Genomic DNA, 27,130 nt, shown 5'->3' on the forward strand with positions numbered 1-27,130 from the left:
AGTAACTTTTACTTAAAGTAAAATTTAAATGAACTACTTATTACTTTTACTTGAGTAATTTTTCAGATAGGTATTTTTACTTGTACGTGAGTAATATTTAATCAAAGTATTGGTACTTTTACTTGAGTACAATATTTTAGTACTTTTTCCACCTCTGCGTGTCTTAACATTTTATGGTGTGATTGCGCTGCGTTTGGAGCGCCATCTCAACAGACTGTATGTCGAACACTGATTGTTCACTGTTACATTTTAGTTGAATTATTCCGTGATTACCGATTGATTATTACCCAGTGTGCTTGTTGAATGGTCTCAATGTTTTATTGTTTTATTTCATGTGAATACTAGTTTACTAGAGGAGTAACTTAGTATTTGAAGTAATGCAGTAATGCAGGAAGTGTTTAGTTTCCATGCTTATTGTGTTTCCCCAACAATGTTAGTGAGTAAAAAAAAAATGGTCGGTACCATAAAAAGTTCAGGATACGGTACCCAACCCTAAAACTGCTAAACACTCAAATCATTGACAATGTTTGTTTGCTCTTAAATTTCTTCATTAAAACAGAATTAGATAAAAATTAGTGCTGTCAAATGATTAAAATATTTAATCGCATTAATGTCATAGTTAACTTGCAATTAATCACACATTTTTTCTAGAGATGCACCGATTGACCGGCCGGTGACCGGAAATGGCCGATTTTCATGTGCTTGGCCATGACCGGCGACCGGCAGGTCAGTCTGACATATGCCGATTTTATGCCAGTCAAATGCACTCGGGCGCCGCATGATTAACATCGCGCAAGATCGGCTGTTTATGAAATGTCATAAAGCCGTAATTACACACGGCCTGCTCTAGTGATCTCAGCCGCTCTCTCTCTCCCCTCTGAGGCTGAATAAGTGGAACATGAAAACCGCGGGTCCCGTGAAATGACAGCTGCAATTTATTGGAAAATAATGTTGGGCACACTGACTTTGATGAATTTACTGTTTATCAGACCCCAGATGAGACAAGAAGCTAACGTTAGTGAACGCTGCGGTGACTGTCCCTCTGCCTCTGATTTCCAGCTGCAAGAGACGCTGTATAATAAAAAAAAAAGAAAAAAAAGAGAACTGTATTCCTCCGACATGCTGTATTAACGTTACTGTTTAAAACGCTTTCCAGGTTAGTGGGGATGCCGCTCAAAACCAACATTAAAAATCCCCCAGCGTTTAGTTTGTTGCTAAACTGTGTGTAAAATGAGTGGTGACATTTAGGTTTTCAGGTAACGTTACTGTTGGTGTTCAAACAGGCCTGTGTGTGTGTTTTGAGAAATATCTTTATACTGCAAGACTATATTTATTATATTAAGGTGGATATGTAAAGGAAATGGTTCTAACATTGTACTTTAGATGTGTGTGAATTTCCCACACCAGGAGTAATTTGTATAGTTGTATTTTATAGTGATCGATTATCTATTCAAAAAAATGTCTATGTAAAATGTTCTATTAAAGAAAAGATAGAAAATAAATTTTTGTGTGTGCTGTAAAGTGGTTAGAAAAAATGAAATCGGAATCGGCTACAATCGGTATCGGCTGACCAAAGTCAAAGAAAATCGGAATCAGCCGAGAAAGTTGTAATCGGTGCATCTCTAATTTTTGTCTATTCTAAATGTCCCTTGATTTCTTTTTGTCCCATTATTTTTTCTCATTTTAATGCTCTTATCAACATGGAGAAGTGGATTGGCTTGTTTGTGATTTTGTTGCCTGGCTTTTAAAAGTAAACTTTCGTTAATGCAGTTAACTGACACTAATAGAAATATGAAACCATGTGAATCATGAAATGTAAACAGAGGACTGATTTGATTTCTCAGCAACTCGTTTAACTCTTTATTTAGTTGTATAGGGAAAAGTATGTAGCATGAACCAATGTCACACTCCACAACATTAATGGCTGAAATTCTCGTCCTTAATGTGGAAACCTCACCTGCTCCTCCATCAGTGAATCCAGAAACATGCAGTTTGTAGTCGAACGGATTCTCGATGATGAACGAGGAGTAACGGGCGAACGCTTTGTGTCCTTCAAAGTCCTCCATGTCAACCAGCAGTTCACACCTTTTTGTGTTAGTCAGGTTTAAGAGATTGAAGAGACCTGAAAACAAACATAAACATGTAGAAACAGTTTCATGAAGACATGACTGTTAGTTTGGTTTCATTTCTCACCGAGCCAGTACTCTCCAGCAGCGATACCAAAGCCGGTCTTGTATTGATCCCAGCCCCTGTAGAAGTTCACTGAGCCGTCCATCCTCCTCTGGAACACCTGGGGGTGGGGGGGACGGGATGGGGGGTTAACTAGATAAACACACAAGATATCTGACAGCTCATGTTTCCAGACAATAAGGATTTTACTAGAATGTGATTTATTGTGAAGGAACTACAGGAAGTGTTGACTTTAGTTAAAATACTCACCGTCCACCGTCCTCCATCTGAATCCATGTCACAGTACACCTACACACAAACACAGGTATTAGTTAATGGGATCATTTGAATACAACTTTATCCAAATGTAGTTAAATCAGTTCTACTACTTGGCCCGCCCAACCAGAATTAACACATCGGAGACAACATATCCTATATTTATTTATTTAGAAGTAACTATTGACCTGTTCAGCTCCAACACCGTCGGTCTTTTTTTTCTTTGGTGCTGAAACATTTTAAAGGGGTGGTTCAGAATTTTGGACATAGGACCTCATTTCCAAGTTAGCCAGTCTGTTATTTATCAGTGGAGACAGTTTAACACTTTTCATCCAGTCCTTCCAGTTGCAGAGTTTGCTGGTGCTAGGCTAGCGCGTATCTGCTAGCCTGCCATTTAAAACCGTCTTACACACTCCACAGTACACCCGAGGCAAATCAATTATAACACCAGACTATCGATGTAAATGTCAGTTGATAAAATAATGTTAGAAATAAAACTACCCTTGCATCCCATAGCAATAGTTATACTTTGTTCCCTGTAGTTGGTAGCATAGGCTACAGCAGTGGCGGAGTGATATTACCTAGGCTACTGAGAAATCCAATTTACATGACAATCACGCAAGTTTATTTACCTGCCCCTGTGAGCCCCAACTAATTCCACTCTGCCAGGCTATAACTCACATAACGTTACCGGTACATAAAAGCACACGGGCTAGCAATTTGCATGTAAACTGTCCGAGCTTCCATGACTGTTTCTGTCAGCAATTACCTAAAGTTAGCGGTTAGCCCAGCCAGGTATCTACCAAGAGTGTAGCGTTAGCTAACGTTGTCACTCTCCACAATGCATTGAACTGTAACGTTATCTCCACTAACGTTATCAGTCTCAATCTATCAGTAGCAGCTAGGCTATAATGTTATGAAAGGGGTTAGCTTTATTAGCTAGAGTAGCCTACTGAAAGTTATTACCTGTTCATCAGTAGCTGATAGTGCATCTAGAAAGACGGATGGAACCGCATTCGTTGTCAGTGACTTGTGGTCCTTTAGATTGCGGGGTTTTTCAAAGTCATCTGGTCTAAAATGATCACTACACATTTGCCACTTGAGTAGGGTCTCCGCTGGTGTCTTGATGTCCAAGCCAGCAGCTACTAGGTGTCCCGTCTGGAGTGCACTTCTCTGTTTACTTTTTGGTGCAGTACTACTAACCGGAGCTAAGTAAAATTCCACCGATGCTGAGAAACTAGTCCCTCAAAATGTCATGCAATCATTGAGATGCAACGGTAGTTTTATTTCTAACATTATTTTATCAATAGACATTTATATCAATAGTCTGGTGTTATAATTTATTTGCCTCGGGTGTACTGTGGAGTGTGTAAGACTGCTTTTAGTGGCAGGCTAGCAGATACCACTGACTTGCGCTAGCCTAGCACCAGTTAACTCTGCAACTAGAAGGACTGGATAAAAAGTGTTGAAAACTGTCTCCACTGATAAATAACACATTGGCTAACTTGGAAATGAGGTCCTATGTCCAAAATTCTGAACCACCCCTTTAACTTGACTGGAAAACTGATTTCTTTGTTCTTTAACACTAATTGTCTGACAAGGTGGCTTTTCTTTGTGTTTTATTGGATATAGGCTAACTTGGCTCAACAAGTGACCCATTACAACATGGATTTATATTTTTTCATTTTTTTAACAAATCACTTGGTAGCAGGAGGGCCCTGTGATGAAGCTCTGTCCCCACTGTGCTGAGAGTCTAGCTCCCGTTGATAGTCCTGTTCAGTTCAGTTCAGTTCAAGTACTAACTTTTTCGGGGTCATAAATTAAACATTAACGTGATGCATTATAAAAACATAGGCGAGGGTTGCTTCTTGCTTTCAAAATTTACAGCAGAAGTTCTCTGAGAATCTTTTATATCAAAGATAAACTGATATTGTGACAGAAATTTCCCAAACCTGACTGATATAAAATCAGAAATGTAACTGAATCAGGACCTTGTGAATCAAAATTCTATTATGTTTTTTTGTTATGAAATCATAAGCGATACTAAGACCTGATCTAAAGATCAACCTGCGTCCCAGAGAGAATGAAGTGTACCTGGACAGGATTACGGGATCCGGAGGGATAGATGGTGTACACTCCACTGGGTCGACTGTTGTCATTATCATGAATCTCACTGCAGTCTCCCGGCAGCGGCTGGCAGCTAACCAACAGGGGGGCCAGCAGGAGGAGGACGACTGATACCAGCTGGAACAGAAGAGATGTTTTCATTTAGTTTATTCAGATTGTATCGCTCTCATGCACATCTAAAATACTCTGTAAAGCTAGCTGTAGACTTTTGCTTCCTCTGTCCAAAATTTGGGGCCATGCATAAATAAAACTTCTTTGCCAAACTATCAGATATATAAAGTTGTAAACTTGCCTTCATGATCAGATTTCAGCAGAAGTGATCTGATGAAGATCCTGATGTCAGGTTGTCTCAACACTCTGATGTCTCCGGTGTCTCTCTCGCACTTATTTATCCTGTTAAGATTAATAAGTTACTGAGCAGCTGCTGTTTCACACTGATAACACTATACATGGGTGGAAACATGTCCTTGAGTGTGTGTCTGCCATTGGCTTACACAATGTTGGAACCCAAATCTGACACGCCAGCACTTTTTGGGGACTCGCCTCCATTAAAGGACCAAAGAGACAACTTTGTACTTTAGAGTAAAGCAGAGGTCTTCAACGTTTTTTAAACCAAGGACCCCTTAACTGAAACAGAGACAGAGCAGGGACCCCTACTACATATATTTTATACAAGGAAGATGCATATTAAACTGGGCCTACAATAACGTGTAGGGCGGCCTAAAGCCTTTATCAATACCTTTTTTGCATAGAATAATAAGCTATTAAAATAATAATTGTTCCATCCATCCATCCATCCATCCATCTTCGTCCGCTTATCCGGTGTCGGGTCGCGGGGGGAGCAGCTCCAGCAGGGGACCCCAAACTTCCCTTTCCCGAGCAACATTAACCAGCTCCGACTGGGGGATCCCGAGGCGTTCCCAGGCCAGGTTGGAGATATAATCCCTCCACCTAGTCCTGGGTCTTCCCCGAGGCCTCCTCCCAGCTGGATGTGCCTGGAACACCTCCCTAGGGAGGCGCCCAGGGGGTATCCTTACCAGATGCCCGAACCACCTCAACTGGCTCCTTTCGACGCAAAGGAGCAGCGGCTCTACTCCGAGCTCCTCACGGATGACTGAGCTTCTCACCCTATCTCTAAGGGAGACGCCAGCCACCCTCCTGAGGAAACCCATTTCAGCCGCTTGTACCCTGGATCTCGTTCTTTCGGTCATGACCCAGCCTTCATGACCATAGGTGAGGGTAGGAACGAAAACTGACCGGTAGATCGAGAGCTTTGCCTTCCGGCTCAGCTCTCTTTTCGTCACAACGGTGCTATAGATTGAATGCAATACCGCACCCGCTGCGCCCGATTCTCCGACCAATCTCCCGCCCATTGTCCCTCACTCATGAACAAAACCCCAAGGTACTTGAACTCCTTCACTTGGGGTAAGGACTCATTCCCTACCTGGAGAAGGCATTCCATCGGTTTCCTGCTGAGAACCATGGCCTCCGATTTAGAGGTGCTGATCCTCATCCCAACCGCTTCACACTCGGTTGCGAACCGATCCAGTGAGTGCTGAAGGTCGCAGGCCGATGATGCCATCAGGACCACATCATCTGCAAAGAGCAGCGATGAGATCCCCAGCCCACCAAACTGCAACCCCTCCCCACCCCGACTACGCCTTGATATCCTGTCCATAAATATTACAAACAGAATTGGTGACAAAGCGCAGCCCTGGCGGAGGCCAACCCTCACCTGAAACGAGTCCGACTTACTACCGAGAACCCGACACAGCTCTCACTTTGGTCATACAGAGATTGGATGGCCCTGAGTAGAGACCCCCTCACCCCATACTCCCGCAGCACCTCCCACAGTATCTCCCGGGGACCCGGTCATACGCCTTCTCCAAATCCACAAAACACATGTAGACCGGTTGGGCATACTCCCAGGCTCCCTCCAGGATCCTTGCGAGAGTGAAGAGCTGGTCCGTTGTTCCACGACCAGGACGGAATCCGCATTGTTCCTCCTCAACCCGAGGTTCGACTATCGGCCGAACCCTCCTTTCCAGCACCTTGGAGTAGACTTTACCAGGGAGGCTGAGAAGTGTGATACCCCCTATAATTGGCACACACCCTCTGCTCCCCTTTTTTAAAAGGGGGAACCACCACCCCAGTCTGCCACTCCTTTGGCACCGTCCCAGACTTCCACGCAATGTTGAAGAGGCGTGTCAACCAGGACAGCCCCTCCCACACCCAGAGCCTTGAGCATTTCTGGACGGATTTCATCAATCCCCGGGCTTTGCCACTGTGGAGTTGTTTGACTACATCAGTGACTTCCGCCTGGGAAATCGACGACAATCCCCATTATCCTCCAGCTCTGCCTCTAACATAGAGGGCGTATTAGTCGGATTCAAGAGTTCCTCAAAGTGCTCCTTCCACCGCCCTATTACCTCCTCAGTTGAGGTCAACAGTGTCCCATCCTTACTGTACACAGCTTGGATGGTTCCCCGCTCCCCCTCCTGAGGTGGCGAACAGTTTTCCAGAAGCACTTTGGTGCCGACCGAAAGTCCTTCTCCATGTCTTCTCCAAACTTCTCCCACACCCGCTGCTTTGCCTCTTTCACGGCAGAGGCTGCAGCCCTTCGGGCCCTTCGGTACCCTGCAACTGCCTCCGGAGTCCTCCGGGATAACATATCCCGGAAAGACTCCTTCTTCAGTCGGACGGCTTCCCTGACCACCGGTGTCCACCACGGTGTTCGTGGGTTACCGCCCCTTGAGGCACCTAAGACCCTAAGACCACAGCTCCTCGCCGCAGCTTCAGCAATGGAAACTTTGAACTTTGTCCACTCGGGTTCAATGCCCCCAGCCTCCACAGGGATGCACGAAAAGCTCCGCCTGAGGTGTGAGTTGAAAGTCTGTCGGACAGGGGCCTCCTCCAGACGTTCCCAATTTACCCGCACTACACGTTTGGGCTTACCAGGTCTGTCCAGAGTCTTCCCCACCCCTGACCCAACTCACCACCAGATGGTGATCGGTTGACAGCTCTGCCCCTCTCTTCACCCGATTGTCCAAAACATACGGCCTCAGATCAGATGAAACGATTATGAAATCGATCATTGACCTTCGGCCTAGGGTGCTCTGGTACCAGGTACACTTATGAGCATCCCTATGTTCGAACATGGTGTTCGTTATAGACAATCCATGACTAGCACAGAAGTCCAACAACAAACAACCACTCTGGTTTAGATCAGGGAGGCCGTTCCTCCCAATCACGCCTCTCAGGTGTCTCCATCATTGCCCACGTGTGCGTTGAAGTCCCCAGCAGAACAATGGAGTCCCCACTGGAGCCCCATGCAGGACTCCAGTCAAGGTCTCCAAGAAGGCCGAATACTCCGAACTCCTGTTTGGTGCATATGCACAAACAACAGTCAGAGTTTTCCCCCACAACCCGCAGGCGTGGGGAGGCGACCCTCTCGTCCACCGGGTAAACCCAACACAGCAGCGCAGCCCGGGGCTTGTGAGTATCCCCACCCCGCCCGGCGCCTCACCCCTGGGCAACTCCGGAGAAGAAAAGAGTCCAACCCCTATCCAGGAGTATGGTTCCAGAACCGAGACTGTGCGTGAGGTAAGCCCCACCAGATCTAACCGGTAGCGCCCACCTCCCGCACCAGTTCCGGCTCCTTCCCCACAGAGAGGTGACGTTCACGTCCCCAGAGCCAGCGTCTGCCGCCCGGGTCTGGTCCGTCGAGGCCCCTGACCTTCACTGCCACCCATGTGGCATCGCACCCGACCCCAACGGTTCCTCCCACAGGTGGTGGGCCCATGGGCTGGAGAGATGGGAGCCACATAGCTTGTTCGGGCTGTGCCCGGCCGGGCTCCGTGGCAAACCCGGCCACCAGGCGCTCGCCGACGAGCCCGCCGTCTGGGCCTGGCTCCAGACGGGGGCCCCGGGCTTCCTCCGGGCAGGGTCACTCCATCTCTACCTTGCTTCTTCATTGGGGTTTTTGAATCATTCTTTGTCTGGCCCCTCACCTGAGACCACTTTGCCTTGGGAGACCCTACCAGGAGCACAAAGCTCCAGACAACACAGCCCTCAGGTTCACAGAGACACACAAACCTCTCCACCACGATAAGGTGATGGTTCACGGAGAAGATAATAATTGTTGGCGTGATTTTATAAATAATCTTTTAATGTTAAAACATACATGTGTCACAGTGAATCCTCAGGATGAACTGTATCTGTGGATGGCTACCTTAGTGACTACCTTACCTATAGGCCAGTAAGCCGATCATCAGTGGGGATTTATATTTTATAATTATATGTTTGAATAATTTGGAGGCCTCCTTGCAATAACTCTGAGGCCTCCCTAGGGGTCCCAGACCCCTGTTAAAGATCTCTGGAGTAAAGACTTGGTTTTATGTACTGTCCCCCTTGTTAGCAAAAAAACACAAATGCATGACTCTTCTTAACCCGCCATTCCTCCCCTCTATTCCTTATATTCCTTTCTACTTTATCAACGTGTATATGAAGTTTTTTTAAGCCTGGGAAAACCCACAAGAAATTGTCAACAGCCTCCTTTTCCATTACCAGTACCAGTAACGGTTGTGGCAGAAAACAGGTTTATCAAACAGAAATCAGCTTAGAGGCCAGTAACAATGTTACAGTCGTTACTTCTTTTATATATCTATCAGTTAATCAGTCTCTCTTTCAAACTCGGGGATGACTCCTTTGGACCGATGTCCGAGTGCTGTTTGGGCAGAGGCAGATGGAATTTGAGATCACAGAAGCTAAATCTATTAAAGAACCAACTGAAATGTGAATACAGCATGAGGAGAAACACACTTATAGTGTGTAGAGCTGCAAGGATTAATCAATTAATCATTTTGATTATGATGATGATGATGATGATGTGTGTGTGTGTGTTTGTGTGTGTATGTGTGTGTGTAAACAGCAAGATGTAAGAAGCAAAATTTCTACAACTACTTTATATTTATAAGTTAGACTTAGAGTTACTGAGCAGCTGCTGTTTCCCACCGATAAAACCATAAATGGGTGGAAACATGTCCTTGAGTGTGTGGGTGTCTGCCATTGGCTTACATGATGTTGGCATCCAAATCTGACGCCCCAGCACTTTTTTGGTCTTTGTGAAAACCTTGTTGTGGGTTTTAAGAAGAAATGTGTTCTTGAGAACGGTGGGTGAATGAGACCAACTGAAATGTGAATACAGAATGAGGAGAAACAAACTTATAGTGTGTAGAGCTGCAATGATTAAACAATTAATCTGTTAGATTCATTTAAAAACAGTGATTTTTCTTTGATGTCAGCTTGTTATATATTTTCTACAAGTAATCCATTCATCTAGAAAATAATCCACACATTATTCACCGTGAAGATAATCGTAAATTGCAGCCTTACTAGTGTGTGAATGTTTAAAGGATGTAAAAACAGCATTTAAAGGCAAGGCAAGGCAGCTTTATCTGTATACCACATTTCAGCAACAGGGCAATTCAAAGTGCTTTACATAAAATATTAAAGAGCAGTTAGAAAACAATTAAAAACTATTTAAAAACAAGAATAAAATTTACAGTGCAGTATAAGAAATTAAAGAACTGAGAGATAAAATACGTGAATAAAAGTTACAGTGCAGTATAAGAAATTACTATTTATTTTTCAATGTGATCGTCACCACACGGCTAAGTTATTTATTTTTTACGGCAAACCTTGTAATAAACAAATGAAAAACTTTAAAAGACAAGAATAAAATTGATAAACATGTAAATGCAGATAAAATAGGTTATTTAAAGAAAGGCAACATCAAAAAGATAGGTCTGCACTTTACAACTGCATCATTGTGTCAAAGACTAGGCTGGTTGGAGATGAACTGCTCCTCGCCTGTAAAGTAGACGAGAGCAGGCGGCAGCAGCGGGGGGGCGGTGACAAAAGTCCGCTTTCAAGTCAGACAGTTTTCAGCCGTTTCCAGTGACAGAAACACTGTGGTCCAATTCCGATTTAATAAAATCTTATCAGACCCATATATCAGCTTGTACACAGTCTCCAGTTGATTTTATAGTAGCTGTCAAAATTCTCTACATGCAATCTGTTGCTGATTTTAATAACAGACTGGAGATGATCTGTAATCTGAACAGATTTAGTCTCTCTGACTTCTAAACATCACTACCAGCCTCACTACAGGTGTTCTGTTCAGAATCAGGCTTTAAATCAGACAAATCACCGTTAAAATCCCTCCGATTCAAAATCAATAAAAAGTTGATTGATTAATCATGTTGAGTCGATTCTGAACCAATCAGCTGTTAGATCAGCGGAGAGGCCCGCATTTCCCAGCATTCCCCTGGGTCCGCCTGGGTCTTGCAGTCGGTGAAGAGCAACTGCGGCGCCTGGCTCTAAAAACTGCAGCCGCCGTGATCTTGTAAGATTATCGTTGACCACGTGTGATGTCAGAGCAAGTCGGGATCAAGTCGGACACAAATCTACCCAGCATGCATTGATTCTGCGCAGATCTGGCTCATCTCGAATGAGCCTAGTGTTTCCCCGTAAATGTGTTTCCTGCTACTTGCGATCTAATTGGAGATGAACAGCCAATCAGAATTGACCTTTTGATTATGCGATTGGTTGGTTTTGTGGCACACTTGTAACGCTGTGAAAATCTGAGCGAGCGTGTCTAGAGTTGAGCGTGCAGTTGAGAGAGAGGGAGACGTGACCGGAGCGCAGCAATGTCTACCTGCGAGCAGAGAAAGATTTATTACATTTATTGTGCACAAAATAGGTTTTTGTTTACTCAAACTAAATTATTTTTTGCGAGGGTTAATTTCTGTTCAAAACATACAATTAATCACTCAGGAATGTGACACATATATAACGCCATAGACAATGACCCAAAGCACACTGCCAACAAAACAAAGGACATCATCAGGGGAAAAAAGTGGAAGGTTTTAGACTGGCCAAGTCAATCAGCTGACCTTAACCCAACAGAGCACGCATTTCACCTCCTGAAGAGGAGACTGAAGGGAGAAACCCCCCGAAACAAACCAGAACTGAAAGAAGCTGTGGTAAAAGCCTGGAATAGCATCACAGATGAAGAATGCAACAGTTTGGGGATGTTGAGGCAGTTATTGCAAGCAAGGGTTATGCCACCAAATAATAAAAGTTATTTACTTTAAGATTACTTTTGCTCACTTAAAAATGCAGTGGTCTAATACAAACAGTGATATGTCCTGAGTTGTTTAACACATCTAGATGTAAATACCAGGAAATAAAAGCTGACATTCTGAACTATTGTCTCATACTTATCCTTTGATCTTAAACCCAAATGTCTTCAATGAACAACAAAAACAAAGGAATTTGCCTTGCAGGTTAGCATTAGATTTGTATTAATCATGTAGCTGCTATAGTTCAAGTCAGGGGGAGTGACTGACTGATAACACACACACACACACACACACACACACACACTGTTCTTACCCGTGTGAAGCAGCAGCTGCTCAGTGCTGTGTTCATCAGACTACACACACACAGACGTGTTATTTTCAGTCCCCCCCCTGACCTGAACTATAGCAGCGCCATGATTAATATTAATCTAATGCTAACCTTAACCATCATTTATGTTTGTGATCACACTTTAAATGCTGTTTGTACATCCTTTAAACCAGGGGTCTCAAACTCAATTTACCTGGGGGCCGCTGGAGGCAGAGTCTGGGTGAGGCTGGGCCGCATCAGGTTTTCCACAAGAAAAGCTTTGTTAAAAAAATTCCAATCTTCTCAAATCTCTTTATTTTTATTATTTATATTCTTTTATCACGCCGCGTATATGCATCACTTTGATTTACTTTGTCAGAGAGAGACCTCATATTAACTCTCTAAGTGCCATTGACGTGTATGTATAACTATATATACATATAGCCTATTCTAGGGGGGTCCGGGGGTATACCCCCCCGGGAAAAAAAATTGAAAAATAAACCGTTAAATGGCACTTTCTGGAGAGTTTTGTGCAAAGAAATGGAGAAATTGAGTCTTACATGATATGTGCAAAACTGCAAGGTTAAAGGTGCAATATGTAATATTGTGTGTAATACTGGCAGCTAGCGGTTAAAATAGTTACTGCACTACCAATTCAAAATACTGGAGAGTCGTCTCCCCCGCCCCCTCCTGCTCAGACTCGAAGTTCACGGGGGTTGCCAGGCTGAGACGCAGCATTCACAACAATGTTGCTAGACGCTTTTCTCACATAGCCAGACATTACTCCACAGCACAGCGGAGTAGCTAACGTTAGATGCTAGTCTCACATAGCCAGACATTACTCCACAGCACAGTGCAGTAGCTAACGGTAGATGCTAGTCTCACATAGCCAGACATTACCACAGCACAGTGCAGTAGCACAGATGCTAGTCTCACATAGCCAGACATTACTCCACAGCACAGCAGATGCTAGTCTAGTCTCACATAGCCAGACATTACTCCACAGCACAGTGCAGTAGCTAACGGTAGATGCTAGTCTCACATAGCCAGACATTACTCCACAGCACAGCAGAGTAGCTAACGGTAGATGCTAGTCTCACATAGCCAGACATTACTCCACAGCACAGCGCAGTAGCTAACGGTAGATGCTAGTCTCACATAGCCAGACATTACTCCACAGCACAGCAGAGTAGCTAACGGTAGATGCTAGTCTCACATAGCCAGACATTACTCCACAGCACAGCACAGTAGCTAACGGTAGATGCTAGTCTCACATAGCCAGACATTACTCCACAGCACAGCAGAGTAGCTAACGGTAGATGCTAGTCTCACATAGCCAGACATTACTCCACAGCACAGCGGAGTAGCTAACGTTAGATGCTAGTCTCACATAGCCAGACATTACTCCACAGCACAGCGGAGTAGCTAACGGTAGATGCTAGTCTCACATAGCCAGACATTACTCCACAGCACAGCGGAGTAGCTAACGGTAGATGCTGGCTATATTGACAGTCATAAAAGCCCGTGCTCACGTGGAGCTCTGTAACCAACTAACAGACACACTTTTTTGGCTTAAAATTACAGTATGAACCGCTAAAAACACAACAACCTCACTGTCCTCTCCACACACCAGTCAGGCACACTTCCTCAGCTTAGAATTACAATACGAAACGCTAAAAATACCACTACCTTGCCGACGGAACACACTTCATTGGCTTAGAATTACGGCAACAATCGCTAAACACACTGCAAACTCATAGTCCCTTCTTTCCGATTTACAGCCCCCCTCTCGTGGCTTAAAATAACTCACCGTTGTCGGCTCCAGCCGCTGAAGAGGCTACACGCTGTAAACAGCCATGGGCTGCCCGGTAACGTTAACAGTTAGCAGGGTTAGCATGGCGGCGTTAGCCAGGACCAGTCGGGATCACTTTACTGGCTATGTCTCAATTGTTTTTGCGAGTAACCAACTCGGTTACTCTAGCTATATAATTCAATGTGAGTACACAAATGTTGAAATGACAAAAAATGTCCATCCCTAGTAGCTGTGATAAATTAGCGTGGAGCTAATGCTTACCGGTTCAGGAGAAAATAAGCCAACTCTGCGTCCTTTTGGGCTCTAAGCTGTCTCCATCTTTCAAATACATCTCCAATATTTACCAGGGGGGTGTTACGTCTCTGGTCACGCAACTGTTAGAAACATGCTGTTTTCTTTTTTTTATGTCATGTAGAATCTATCTCCGTTGATCCTGTTGGTTTGTTTGCTGCTTTCATGGCTGTACTACCGTTACAGCTGTAGCGTGCTGGGTTTACGTGTTTACAGGTATATCTGGCAACCCGGCCTGCCTGTCAAACTGGGCCGTTGATAACAACACACAGATCAAAACATAAACATAAATTCCGTCACGGAATGTAAATTTCAAAAAGAAAAAATACTGAAATTAGCATTGTTGTCAGAAAAGATAGTATTTCAGTTTAACATGTTTCCTTAATATCTGATGAGGCATTGGTGTCATTTTTGGATTCATTACAGTACAAATATTACATATTGGACCTTTAAGAGCCTATACTCTGCATTGTTGTAGTATCATCAGGTATTAGGTCATTTAGCATTTACATTACTGTTAATCAGTCATCACTTGATTACACATTGTATTACCTTGTTATGATATAAGAAGTGACCCATACAATGGGCCAAACATAATGTGCCACATGAAGAGACAGACATGCAGCATGACAGCAGCAACAGCTGAGAAGATTTGGGTCTGTGGTGACCGGGTCCACCTCACACCAACTTCTTCTCCCATTCTCTCTCTTTACTTACACACACACACACACCGAGTGGGGCTCTCCGATGCTCGGAGGTGAGCCGTGGCCGGCTCGGAGCTGTACCGCTGGCGGAGATGCGACAGCGAGGACCGGTTCCACGGCTTGGTCAGCGACATGAACTCGTAGCGGCCGGTAGAGCTTCCGAGCACCGGGCTTCCACCGCTGCGAACTTTAGTTTTTAGCTTTAGGAGAAGACATTTTATCTGTTAGTCCTACCGACGGAGACACTAAAGGGACACTAACGGGGTTTTTAGCTTTAGGAGAAGACATTTTATCTGTTAGTCCTACCGATGGAGACACTATGGCGTTATGTAGTTGACCCGCGGTGATGAAATGTCTGCAGTTCTGGGAGGGTTGTTGCCGTGTTCTGATTGTTCTCATCTCAGCTCCGCCGAGACTAAATAGACATGCCATGTAAAAAAAATATATTCATGTATCATCATCATTCAAATATCATGTTTTCAAAAGCATCACTTTCATAAATTTTTTTTGTGACATATTTAGACTCTAAGCAGGCACATCTGGACAAACGAGCAGGCTTATGTGCCGGGGCTGAGCCCCGGAGAGCCCCGGCCCAATTTAACCCCCGGTTATATCCATTTATATACATATACGTATAATGTCCCGCTGAGCAGCAACTTAAAAGAAGTGAAGTGTTGTGAAGGCAGCGCACTGGGACGAATGTCCGCCTGTGCCCAATAGAAACGAGGCAGCCAGCAGGCACGGAAGAAAACACTCCGTGGCAACGCTGCTGTAACTTTCACTCATTGAGGAATGTTTCTCTGCTTGCATCAAGCCCGGCCGATGTCCCGCCCCCGAGAGCCATATACCCCACCGTGATTGGTAGGTTCGTTCAGCTCCGCACACAACACTGTAAAGTACCATACACATCACACTCGCGGGCCGCACTAACATTAAACTTTCATATTAAGGCAGGGGTCTCAAACTCGCGGCCCTGCTTTAAAGCCTAGTAAGGCTACAACTTACGATTATCTACACAGTGAATAATTATTTTCTAGATGAATGGATTAGTTATAGAAAATATTCACATTTAACAAGCTGACATCAAAGAAGTTTCACTGTTTTAAAATGCGATAGATTGAACTGCATTAGACTGAACAGGTGTACTTCACAAAGTGGACCCTGAGTGTTAATTTAACCTAAAACCAGCAGGTGATTTGTTTGGAGATGAACCCAGTTGTTACATTTACACACAGATAGAGAAATGGCTACTTCAGCGCTATGGATTTCAAAACACAGTAGCTGCTGATGGTTCAGAGCCGTGTTCGGGGCCACAGATTCTAACTAATGAGTCAGGCTCATAGACTGTAATAATGATGGACTTAGCATCCGGGTCTGGAAAGTGAAGCTGATGCTGAAGCTTTAAAGCTTCTGTGAACTCTAATTCCCTCTGCCTCCGCTCAAACAGCCCGAGTTTGAAAGAGAGACTGATTAACTAATAGATATATAAAAGAAGTAACGACTGTAACATTGTTACTGGCCTCTAAGCTGCTTTCTGTTTACTAAACCTGTTTTCTGCCACAACCGTTACTGGTACTGGTAATGGAAAAGGAGGCTGTTGACTATTTCTTGTGGGTTTTCCCAAGCTTAAAAAAACTTCATATACACGTTGATAAAGTAGAATAAGGATATAAGGAATAGAGGGGACGGATGGCAGGTTAAGAGGGGTCATGCATTTGTGTTGTTTTGCTAACAGGGGGACTGCATACTACTGCATAAAACCAAGTCTTTACTCCAGAGATCTTTATAGCGACTACTCAAAGTGCTTTTACATGGTACAGGAACCATTAACACACATTCCTACACTGTGGCCAAGGCTGCCGTACAAGGCTAGCTGCTCATCAGATAATCATTCACACACATTTACACTCCGATGTGCAGGGACACTTTGACATGCAGGGCCAAGGATTGAACCACTAACCTGGCAGGCAACCGCTCTACCACTGAGCCACAGCCGCCCCTTTAACAGGGAGTATGGGACCCCTAGGGGGGCCTCCAAAGTAATCAAACATATAATTAGCAAATATCCACAGATACAGTTCAGATGCAGTTCATCCTGAGGATTCACTGTGCCAGATGTATGTTTGTATGTATTAAAAGATTATTTATAAAATCATGCCAACAATTATTATTTTAATAGCTTAGTATTCTATGCATTTATAAAGGCTTTAGGCCGCCCTACATGTTATTGTAGGCCCAGTTTAATATGCATCTTCCTTGTATACAATATATGTAGTAGGAGGTCCCTGCTCTGTCTCTGTTTCAGTTAAGGGATCCTTGGTTTGAAAAACGTTGAAGACCCCTGCTTTGGTACAAAGTATAAAGTTGTTTCTTTGGTCCTTTAATGGAGGTGAGTCCCCAAAAAGTGCTGGCGTGTCAGATTTGGGTGCCAACATTGTGTAAGCCAATGGCAGACACAAACACAGACACTCAAGGACATGTTTCCACCCCTGTATAGTGTTATCAGTGTGAAACAGCAGCTGCTCAGTAACTTATTAATCTTAACAGTATAAATAAGTGCGAGAGAGACACCAGAGACATCAGAGCGTCGAGACACACTGACATCAGGATCTTCATCAGATCACTTCTGCTGAAATCTGACCATGAAGGTAAGTTTACAACTTTATATATCTGATAGTTTGGCAAACTAATTTTAATCATTTGTGGCCCAAACTTTTGTCAGGGGAAGCAAAAGTTTACAGTTTGCTTTACAGAGTATTCTAGCTGTGCATCAGAGCGATACCAACTGAATAAACTATATGACAACGTCTCTTCTGTTCCAGCTGGTTTCAGTCGTCCTCCTCCTGCTGGCCCCCCTGTTGATCAGCTGCCAGCCACTCGTTCTGCCGTTGGACTGCAGTGACATTTATAATAATGACAACAGCCGACCCAGTGGAGTGTACATCATCCATCCCATTGGAGCCACGTCTGCTGTCCAGGTACACTTCATCCTCTCTGGGACGCAGGTTGAACTTCAGATCAGGGCTTGGTATCACTTATGATTTCACAATTCGATAAAAGAAATTGATTCACAAGGTCCTGATTCAATTACGTATCTGATTTGATATCAGTCGGGTTAGGGAAATTTCGGTTTGATATAAAAGAGATTCTCAGAGAACTTCTGCTGTAAATTGTGAAAGCAAGAAGCGACCCTCACCTATTTTTTTCTTATAATGCACCAGGGTAATGTTTACATTAAGAAATGACCCCGAAAAAGTTTGTTTAAGTACTTGAACTGAACTGAACAGGACTCTCAGCAGGGGCAGAGCTAGACTCTCAGCACAGTGGGGGCAGAGTTTCATCATGGGGCCCCCCTACAACCAAGTGATTTGTTATAAAAATTCTAAAATAGCTATACATCCATATTGTAATGTGTACCTTGTTGAGCCAAGTTAGCCTTTGTCCAATAAAACACAAAGAAAAGCCACACTGTCAGACAAATTTTATTAAGGAACAAAGAAAACAGCTTTCAAGTCAAGTTAAAATGTTTTAGCACCAAAGACAGAGTGGAGAGCGACAGCGTTGGTGCTGAACAGGCCAATAATTACTGCTAAATAAATAAATATAGGATATGTTGTCTCATGTGTGTTAATTCTGGTTGGGCGGGCCAAGTAGTAGAACTTATTTAAGTACATTTGGATACCGTTTTAGTTAAAGGATCACATTGTGTAATACCTGTGTTTGTGTGTAGGTGTACTGTGACATGGATTCAGAAGGAGGACGATGGACGGTGAGTATTTTAACTGAAATCAACACTTCCTGTAGTTCCTTCACAATAAATCATATTCCAGTAAAATCCTTGTTGTCTGGAAACATGAGCTGTTTAGGTAGTTAATGTCCCCATCCCGTCCCCCCCAGGTGTTCCAGAGGAGGATGGACGGCACGGTGAACTTCTACAGGGGCTGGGATCAATACAAGACTGGCTTTGGTATCGCTGCTGGAGAGTACTGGCTCGGTGAGAAATGAAACCAAACTAACAGTCATGACTTCATGAAACTGTTTCTACATGTTTATGTTTGTTTTCAGGTCTCGAGTCTCTCTACCACCTGACTCTGAGGAAAAGGTACGAGCTGCTGGTCGACATGGAGGACTTTGAAGGAAACAAAGTGTTCGCTCGTTACTCCTCATTCTCCATCGACCCAGAGTCCTCCGGATACAAACTGAATGTTTCTGGATTCACTGATGGAGGAGCAGGTGAGGTTTCTTGTCCCTAAACAACTAATCAAAGAGTTAAACGAGTTGCTGAGAAATCAAATCAGTCCTCTGTTTACATTTCATGAATCACATGACAGGTTTAATATTTTTATCTATTTCTGTTTTAATGAAGAAATTTAAGAGCAAACAAACATTGTCAATGATTTGAGTGTTTATCAGGTTTAGTGTTGGGTACCGTATCCTGAACTTGTTATGGTACCGACCGAATTACGGCGGTAATACGGATGACCAATTCATGTTATATCAAGCGATGCCAAATTTTTATGTACCTGAAAGCGTGTAAGCTCAACCTTCTTCATCCTCTCTGCATGTTGACAGAGAGCGACAGAGACGATACAAACGTCTGCAGAGTTGAGGTTCAGACGGACGAAAATACGACTCTTTGTTCAAGTCACGGGGAGTCATGTCAATGCAGATAAAGTGGTCTTGAGTGCAGTTACAGTTTTCAAAACTCCACACAGCAATGACAAGGGGAAATGGGTCGCGGTGCGGTTAAACTTCCTCTGAGACAGACAGGCAGATTTTAAAGTAATTTAAAGTCATGAAAAATAAATATTAAAAAGGCTTAAATAGAATAAGATACAATGAATAAAAGTTACAGTGTAGGTAAAGGTACAATATGTAACATTTCTGCATTAAAATGTCTAAAAATGACCATATTTATGTTACATATTTTGATGAGTTGTGTTTTTACACTATCCCAAATGTTTCCACCAAATTTCAAACCCAGAGAAATCTGTTTTTTTATTTTTTGAAACATTACGTTTCCTTTAGTCGACTGTCAGTGGCGTCATATAACCTTTCACCCTCTAGTCACTCGTAACTTCTGTCAGAACACGGTCACCCAGATGATACGTTCAGGAGTGACTCTAAGTCATACAATGTCACAGAAAAAAATATTTGTAACCGTAATACTGCATTTTTTGCCACAAAGCATCATTTTGTGATTAATTACATGCCACGTTTTCACAGAGTAATACAGCAGAGACCTACATATCAAGAAAAACCTAATTATTTGGGGGAAACTGCAGCTATTTCATTAGAATGACATGAATAAACGTAATGTTAATAAACTTGAAAGCATTCTAATCAGCGAGTGTTAACTCCCATAATTCCACAAAACTTCCCAACGTCATCAATAGTCCGTGTTTACCATCCATTGTTTTGGTTGAGAGACCCCTAGCGGCAGAAAGTTACATATTGTACACTGTTGTGTATTTAAGAAATGAATAAATATTTGATTAAATAGGTTGTAGGGATGGGAGAGGGAGCGGTTTATTTTGTATGGATTGTAAAATGTTTTTCATAAATAACAAAATGTTCAGAGTAAATAGGATGAATAGGTTTGGAATAATTTTTACATCTGAAATGTTTATTCTATTACAGATTGAGGGTAAAAGTGAAGTACCGAAAAAAGTGTTATAGCTGACTCAATCTGTAGATTTATTGTTTAAATATATTTACCATAATAACCATTAAACATCACCAGTCCAGTGTTTTCTCTACCTTACTGTAGGTAGAGAAGTAGACTGTGGTATTTACTGGAGAAAATACACTCCAAACTTACGTACTGTATATATCATTATGTTGTATCATAATTTTGTGATTAAACACCTGTTATGTTTCTGTAGGACCCTCCCTCATTTATCACGACGGAAAAATGTTCTCCACCTTCGACAAAGACCAGGACACCTGGGTGGGGAACTGTGCCAAAACATACCTGGGGGCGTTCTGGTACCACAGCTGTCACCATACAAATCCAAACGGTGTTTATCGTTGGGGGTATGACAACACTATCTTTCAAGTTGGAGTGAGTTGGTACCATTGGAAAGGTCGTAACTACTCCCTGAAGACCATCAGCATGAAGATCCGTCCTGTGGTGTAGTTATCCAGGACCAACGTACAGCAGAATATCAGCTCATCTCTACTGATTTCTTTCTCTTTCTCTCATTAAGCATTTAATCTCACAACATATCTTATTTTCCTGAAGCTGGGCACCAGCACAAGAAAACCAACTGATGTCTGTAAATCTTGTTACCGTCTGTGATGGTTTAAATCAGTCGCAGCTCGCTGCAACGTGGAAGAAAAGTCAGATGTGTCTCCAGTTGGGCGGCTGCAGCAGGAAAGTAGGGCCCATAATCTTTAAATGGAAACACATATATAGTCTGATCAGCTGTTAATCACTGCATGAACTGATAACACGAGTCTAAAAGAGAGAAAGAAATAAAGAAAATGAAAAGTATAAAAAGATCTTTGCAGTTCAGAACAGCCAGTTGATGTTTGGTGGAGGTTTGAAACTCTAATGTGAATCTTTATCTGCTGGACGGTGACAATAAATAAGAAGCTGAGCATTAAGATGATCTTCACTTTGTCTTCTATGGAGGATATGTTGTGGGTGTGTGTGTGTGTGTTTATTAATTAATTCATAATTAAAATTAGCAGCCAAAAGAGAAAGCTGGATCTTTAACATTGTTGAAATTGTCGTCCTGCATTGATGATCCATGCTTAGGTGCTGGTTGCGTTTGATTAGGTTCAAGGTTCAAGCAGCCGCTTTGGGAAGTCTCCCATTCAGGTGGAGGATGGCACTGAGGTTCATCAGAGCAGCTGGGTACCAGGAGACGGCAAGGACAGTGTGAAAAGAGTTCAGAGTGGTGCATCAATAAAATGAGTTGTCAGGACTTACAGCACGTGTCAATCTCAAGGCCTGCAGGCCACATCTGGCCCGTGAATTAATTATCTTTGGCCCTGTGGTGGAAGTTTTCCATGAAGCAGCAGAGTTTAGTAATATCAATGATAAGAATGAAAACGAATAAAAGACTGTTTGAGAATTAAAACAAAGTCTGGTCTTTGAGTATTTATTTACATTTGCAAATGGAGAAATACAGTTTCACAAGCACCGCAGTACATCTGAAAATGTCTTTCTAACCTAAAGTCTAAACATCCACACGTCATATAGTAAATACCTCTGTTAAGCCACCCCTCTAAATGTATCTTCTAGCATGGCCATAGTTGATCACCTTCCCCTCTGCTCCTGTTCTTTTCATTAGCCTAAACAATTTATTTCAGGAGACAGAAACCTGCGTAGTTCTCACTTTCGTAAACAGTCATCGGTCTTCTCCACTTCTATCTAAGTGTTGTTTAATTAGTATCGATGGTGCGTTGCTGTGTGGAAAGGAATCCGCCGACACTGTTTCTTGATTATAAAGGTTTATTTACATCAAAGGAATTCAGCATCAATTTACAAGCCCTGCAGAGCTCGGAGTGCAACAGCTACCCAGATTCTCAAAAGTCACTCTAAAGTTCTTTGTGTGTGGACCACATATCTATATTACATAGATTGGGGTGGGATTGATAACTGACCAATGGCTCCAAGCCAACTGGCCCTATCTAAGGGTCCATTGATAATGCATCCCAGATGTCTTCAGAGAAGTGTCCAACGAATGTAGGCTAAAGTTCATCTGGGTTTCTTTGTTACCTAAAGCTTAAATACAAATCATATAGAATATGCAGATACAATAAGATGGCCATATACCTCATATTTCCCCCCTTCGAGACTAATTAAGTCTCGAAACAAAAAGAGTAAGATTATTACAAAATAACACAAGTTTCCAAAGAGTTTGAACAATGTCAGGAAATGTAAACAAACATTTTATAGAGTGTAAGAGCGAGTGTAAGAGAGTTATTGATGTGTTGAAATCATGGCTCAAAAATCATCCGCATGCCAAATTACAACGTTCACAGTTGCCGACCTCATAGGTGTGTCATAGGTCTGTCATAGTGTTATTGGTCATGTCGGTGGCATTGATTTATAATTTCCCACGAAGCTGATTAAACTTCTCATCTCCAGTCCTATCTGTGAGAAGTGGCGCTGTCCTGAGTTGAAAGATAGCTTCTACGGCGTGTGTGTTCGTGTCGGCCGCTGTCCATTTCCTAAGGTTCTGAAATGCAAACATTGTTGACTATTTTTTTTTTTTTTTTTTTAAAGGGTGTGCGCGTGTGAGCACCCACGGAGGAAAACATAAATCGGCGCCTGTTATTTACGGTAGTTTGATTGACTCATATCTCTGACTGGGAACGATACAAAGAGGATTACCAACGGCCGCTGGGGCAGATGAACTAACGCTAGTCTTGTTAATGTAAGGAGGCTACAATTAAACGTTCGTGAATTAAAAGTCAAAACTTATCAGTGCACTCACCTGTGTAGACCGGCATCAACATGTAGAAAGCGATAGTTCAATCTGCTCTGTCTGCTCACTACACTCTTGTCCATTGCGCTGTTTTACGCAAACACAGCTCTACTCTGCAAATAGCTAATTTTTACAAAACAAGCTAAAAGAAAAGCTGTCGGTTTGTAGTCTGTTTTTGTATCTTAGTTTGCAGGGATCTTGAAATTTGGACAAATTCTTATAAACTTAAGCTGTCTGAAGAAACCATCCTCTCCGCTGGAGCGGTAAATATGGACGCATTATAAGACCAAAACAAATACATGTGGCTACTTAATATGCACGTGAATGACGCAATCGTTATGTTCGTGTTCTTCATTCTTGATAATGATGCTGGTTGTGTTATTATTATTTTGCCACAGCGTCATTTCATTGAAAATGAGGCATACAGGACCTGCTTATCAGTCCATTCATCATTAAAGCTGGGCTTTTCCACAACTTTTCGCTTCAGGCTCTTTGACAGTGATATTTTTGTGAGCCCATTTTCCACCAATCAGGACTGCATACTAAAACCATGTTTCCATAATGATAATAATAATATACAATAATAATAATTACAAGGTCCTGATTATTACAGATTCCCTGGATATTACATTTTGATGTGATTTCATAAAAAAAAATTATGTTAACATGGCACACTAATAAACAAGACATTTTGAAAAGGGCACTTCATATCAAAAAGGTTGCCGACCCCTGACATACATTGTGTGCATAAGCAGAGTCAGTATATATTGTCACCCGCTTTCCTTCTGCCAACAAACATGCTTCTGTTAGCCCCACAAGTTCAGCGAGTTGTGCAGACGCAGGCTGAGGTATCACTGCAGCCTTTTCAACAACAAATCCCGTTCCTTGAGCTTTCACTACTGCATAGCCAGCACACAATTTACGATAACAAGACCCATCCGTCCAATATTCCAGGTCTGGCTCACATAATGGAAGGGCTTGCAGATCTGATCTAAGCCTTGAATACTTCTCTGGTTCATGTACACAATCATATGGTTCACCATCCTCTGGAGTTGGCAAATTCTCAGGTGGATTCACCGTAGCGCATCTCGCTAAAGTGACATCTTCCTGCTCTAAGAGCCTATGATAGTCCCTAAGCCTAGGCATAGTCAGTGTGTCCATCCATCCATCCATCCATCCATCCATCTTCGTCTGCTTATCCGGTGTTGGGTCGCGGGGGGAGCAGTTCCAGCAGGGGACCCCAAACTTCCCTTTCCCGAGCAAGATTAACCAGCTCCGACTGGGGGATCCCGAGGCGTTCCCAGGCCAGGTTGGAGATATAATCCCTCCACCTAGTCCTGGGTCTTCCCTGAGGCCTCCTCCCAGCTGGACGTGCCTGGAACACCTCTCTAGGGAGGCGCCCAGGTAGTTTGAGAGCTTTGCCTTCTGGCTAAGCTCTCTTTTCGTCACAACGGTGCGATAGATTGAATGCAATACCGCACCCGCTGCGCCGATTCTCCGACCAATCTCCCGCTCCATTGTCCCCTCACTCGCGAACAAAACCCCAAGGTACTTGAACTCAAGTACCCCAAGGTACTTGAAGTCAGTGTGTATTTTCCATAATTCAGGAGATTCCTGAGACTATGATGGGTAAGAATTGTTACTGGATAACCCATCATAACAGATGATGCTTTATCGTACATTAAATGAGTTCCCACAAGAGCTCTGTAGCACGGTGGTAGCCCCAATTCTACTTCTGAATAGGCAGTAGAATAGTAAGAAATGGGTTGAGGATTCATCCCTACACCTGTCGGCTGACAAAGAACTGCACATGCATATTTACCTCCAATCGAAGTAGACATATATAGCAAACAGTTCTTAGAATAGTCTGGTAATGTGAGCGCTGGTGCCTCTTGTAACCTCTGTTTGACTGTTTTAAATGCTAGAAGACCTTCCTGTGTCCATGAAAGATTACCATGAAGTTGACCGTTACCAGCCTCTTTAATCATAGATCTTAGAGGTCCTGTCAAGCTAGCATTATTTTCAATCCAAGCTGAAGAATATCCAGCAATACCCAGAAATGTTAGCATCTCTCTGACTGTCCTAGGCTTTGGAGCTTTGCGTATAGCTTCCAATTGACTATCAGCAATGCTTTTATGACCATGTGTTATTTTCTGACCCAAATAAACAACCTTCTCCTGACAATATTGCAACTTTTTCTGTGAAATCTTATGTCCATTCTCTGCCAATATCTGTAGCAATTTAATTGAGTCCTGGTGGCATATCTCTTCATTTGGTGCGCACAGAATAATATTGTCAACGTATTGAATTACGACACTTTGCAATATCTGATCTAGCCCTACTAAATCATCCTTCAGTACTTTATTGAAAATGTGAGGACTATGTTTGAACCCTTGTGGCAATCGCCAATATACTCATGAGATTGACCTTAATATGTGAACCCAAATAAACCCTGACTTTCTACACTAAGTGGAACACTAAAAAATGCACCACACAAATCTAACACCGTAAAATGTGTTGCATCAGGAGGAATTTGGGCTAACAAGGTATGTGGATCTGGCACTTCTGCTGGAAAATCTGTTACGACTTCATTCACTGCTCTCAAATCATGAACAATACGATAAGTCTCGTCTGGCTTCTTTATAGGCAACAATGGCGTGTTACTCTGAGGATTTTGTGTTATCTTCAAAACACCTGCATCTAAGAGTCCTTTAATTTGTGGTTCGATCCCTTGGACTGCCTCATCTTTCAATGGGTACTGATTCTTCCAATGAGGTCTGGCTCCTGGTCAAAGTTCAACTTTCACCGGTTGTGCAGATTTCACAAGTCCAATGTCGGTGCTATGTTGGGACCACAAACTTTCCGGAACTTGTCGCATCATTTCCTCTTTCATGGTATCTGAATCCATTTTGGCACTGCAAATAGATTCATGTGTCATCCGTACAGCTTGTGGCTGTCCCTGTCCTTGAGCCGAAATCATGATTTTGAGAAATCGCTGATCTTCACTCCTCCAAATCGTCAAGTTCTCTCCTATAGGTACAAAAACAGCTTTCTCTGCTTCTGTCATCATCTCTCCTATATGCTTCTGTTCATATTCCTCACCAACTAACAAAGTCACATGTGGTACACTCTTCTCAATCTCAAATTCTTTGTCCAGATAATCATCTGTGTTTATCTTCATAGCTGCTCCTTGTGGTCCTAAGATTATGCAACTTGAGCTCAGTTGAACTTTCTTTGGTTGGCTACTCTGAATTTGGTTGGGCAGCATTCTTGAAGTACTTGAGTGTACAATGAAGTGGATATTCTGGAAGTCTCGCATCTGGCATGTTTGCCACAATACATTTTTCCCACAATTTAGCTGACTCCACAAGATCTGCACTGAGATTTCCAATCCAAAATACTGAAGAAGCTTCGGTCTCTGTTGACATCAATAATTGGCGAATAGTTTCCTTTGGTACTTCCACCAGACAGCCGTCTGGTGTACATTTTATTGTACAGTTCAATCTGCACAAGGCGTCTCTTCCCAGCAATGCAATAAGTGTATGTTCTGATACCAGTATGGGTATTGTAGTTTTCTGATTTTTATAGCAAAGCTCGATTGGTTCCGTGAGAGGAATCAGCTGTTTCACTCCCTCAAACCCGATCGTCCGAATCAGTTGATTGGACATGGGGAGATGTATAGCATCTTCAGGCTGAATACAGGTAAAAGCAGCTCCGCTATCCGCCATCACTTCTAATGGACGGTTGTTTACTTTCACCTTGATTGTTGGATCTTTTTCCGGTCCTGATGCTACCAGCTGACACCTCCCTTTCGGATCTTCTGGGCACCTCTAGAATCCTGGCTCCGGGCCCCTGTA

The 27,130-nt window shown here is 43.0% G+C and overlaps 2 protein-coding genes across 2 annotated transcripts; one reads left to right on the plus strand and one right to left on the minus strand.

Annotated features, from left to right (window-relative positions):
* Positions 1-1,015: 1,015 nt before the first annotated feature.
* LOC114548501 (microfibril-associated glycoprotein 4-like) lies at positions 1,016-14,966 on the minus strand. Its single transcript, XM_028568479.1, has 6 exons — positions 14,860-14,966; positions 4,540-4,645; positions 2,440-2,478; positions 2,194-2,290; positions 1,907-2,122; positions 1,016-1,071 (listed from the first exon to the last, which is right to left on the minus strand). The coding sequence occupies exons 1-6, from the start codon at positions 14,964-14,966 to the stop codon at positions 1,016-1,018; spliced, it is 621 nt and encodes a 206-aa protein (XP_028424280.1).
* Positions 14,967-17,137: 2,171 nt separating this feature from the next.
* LOC114548342 (microfibril-associated glycoprotein 4-like) lies at positions 17,138-21,319 on the plus strand. Its single transcript, XM_028568231.1, has 7 exons — positions 17,138-17,221; positions 17,380-17,480; positions 17,655-17,810; positions 18,563-18,601; positions 18,730-18,826; positions 18,898-19,065; positions 20,718-21,319. Exons 2-7 carry the CDS (start codon positions 17,475-17,477, stop codon positions 20,969-20,971), a joined length of 720 nt encoding a protein of 239 aa, XP_028424032.1. The 5' UTR covers positions 17,138-17,221; positions 17,380-17,474; the 3' UTR covers positions 20,972-21,319.
* The last annotated feature ends 5,811 nt before the right edge of the window (positions 21,320-27,130 follow it).

The sequence above is a fragment of the Perca flavescens genome, chromosome 21 (assembly GCF_004354835.1).
Source record: "Perca flavescens isolate YP-PL-M2 chromosome 21, PFLA_1.0, whole genome shotgun sequence".
Taxonomy (NCBI): domain Eukaryota; kingdom Metazoa; phylum Chordata; class Actinopteri; order Perciformes; family Percidae; genus Perca; species Perca flavescens.

What these genes read in the sequence shown, in the direction of transcription:
- LOC114548501 (XM_028568479.1), bottom strand. Translation starts at nt 14,966, where the DNA reads ATGTCGCTGACCAAGCCGTGGAACCGGTCCTCGCTGTCGCATCTCCGC. An exon ending in GATCCCGTAATCCTGTCCAG is followed by an intron (nt 2,479 to 4,539) that starts GTACACTTCATT and finishes GTTTGTGTGTAG; the next exon opens with GTGTACTGTGACATGGATTC. An exon ending in AGCCATTAATGTTGTGGAGT is followed by an intron (nt 1,072 to 1,906) that starts GTGACATTGGTT and finishes TTTATTATACAG; the next exon opens with CGTCTCTTGCAGCTGGAAAT.
- LOC114548342 (XM_028568231.1), top strand. An exon ending in GAGCCACGTCTGCTGTCCAG is followed by an intron (nt 17,811 to 18,562) that starts GTACACTTCATC and finishes GTTTGTGTGTAG; the next exon opens with GTGTACTGTGACATGGATTC. An exon ending in TGCTGGAGAGTACTGGCTCG is followed by an intron (nt 18,827 to 18,897) that starts GTGAGAAATGAA and finishes GTTTGTTTTCAG; the next exon opens with GTCTCGAGTCTCTCTACCAC.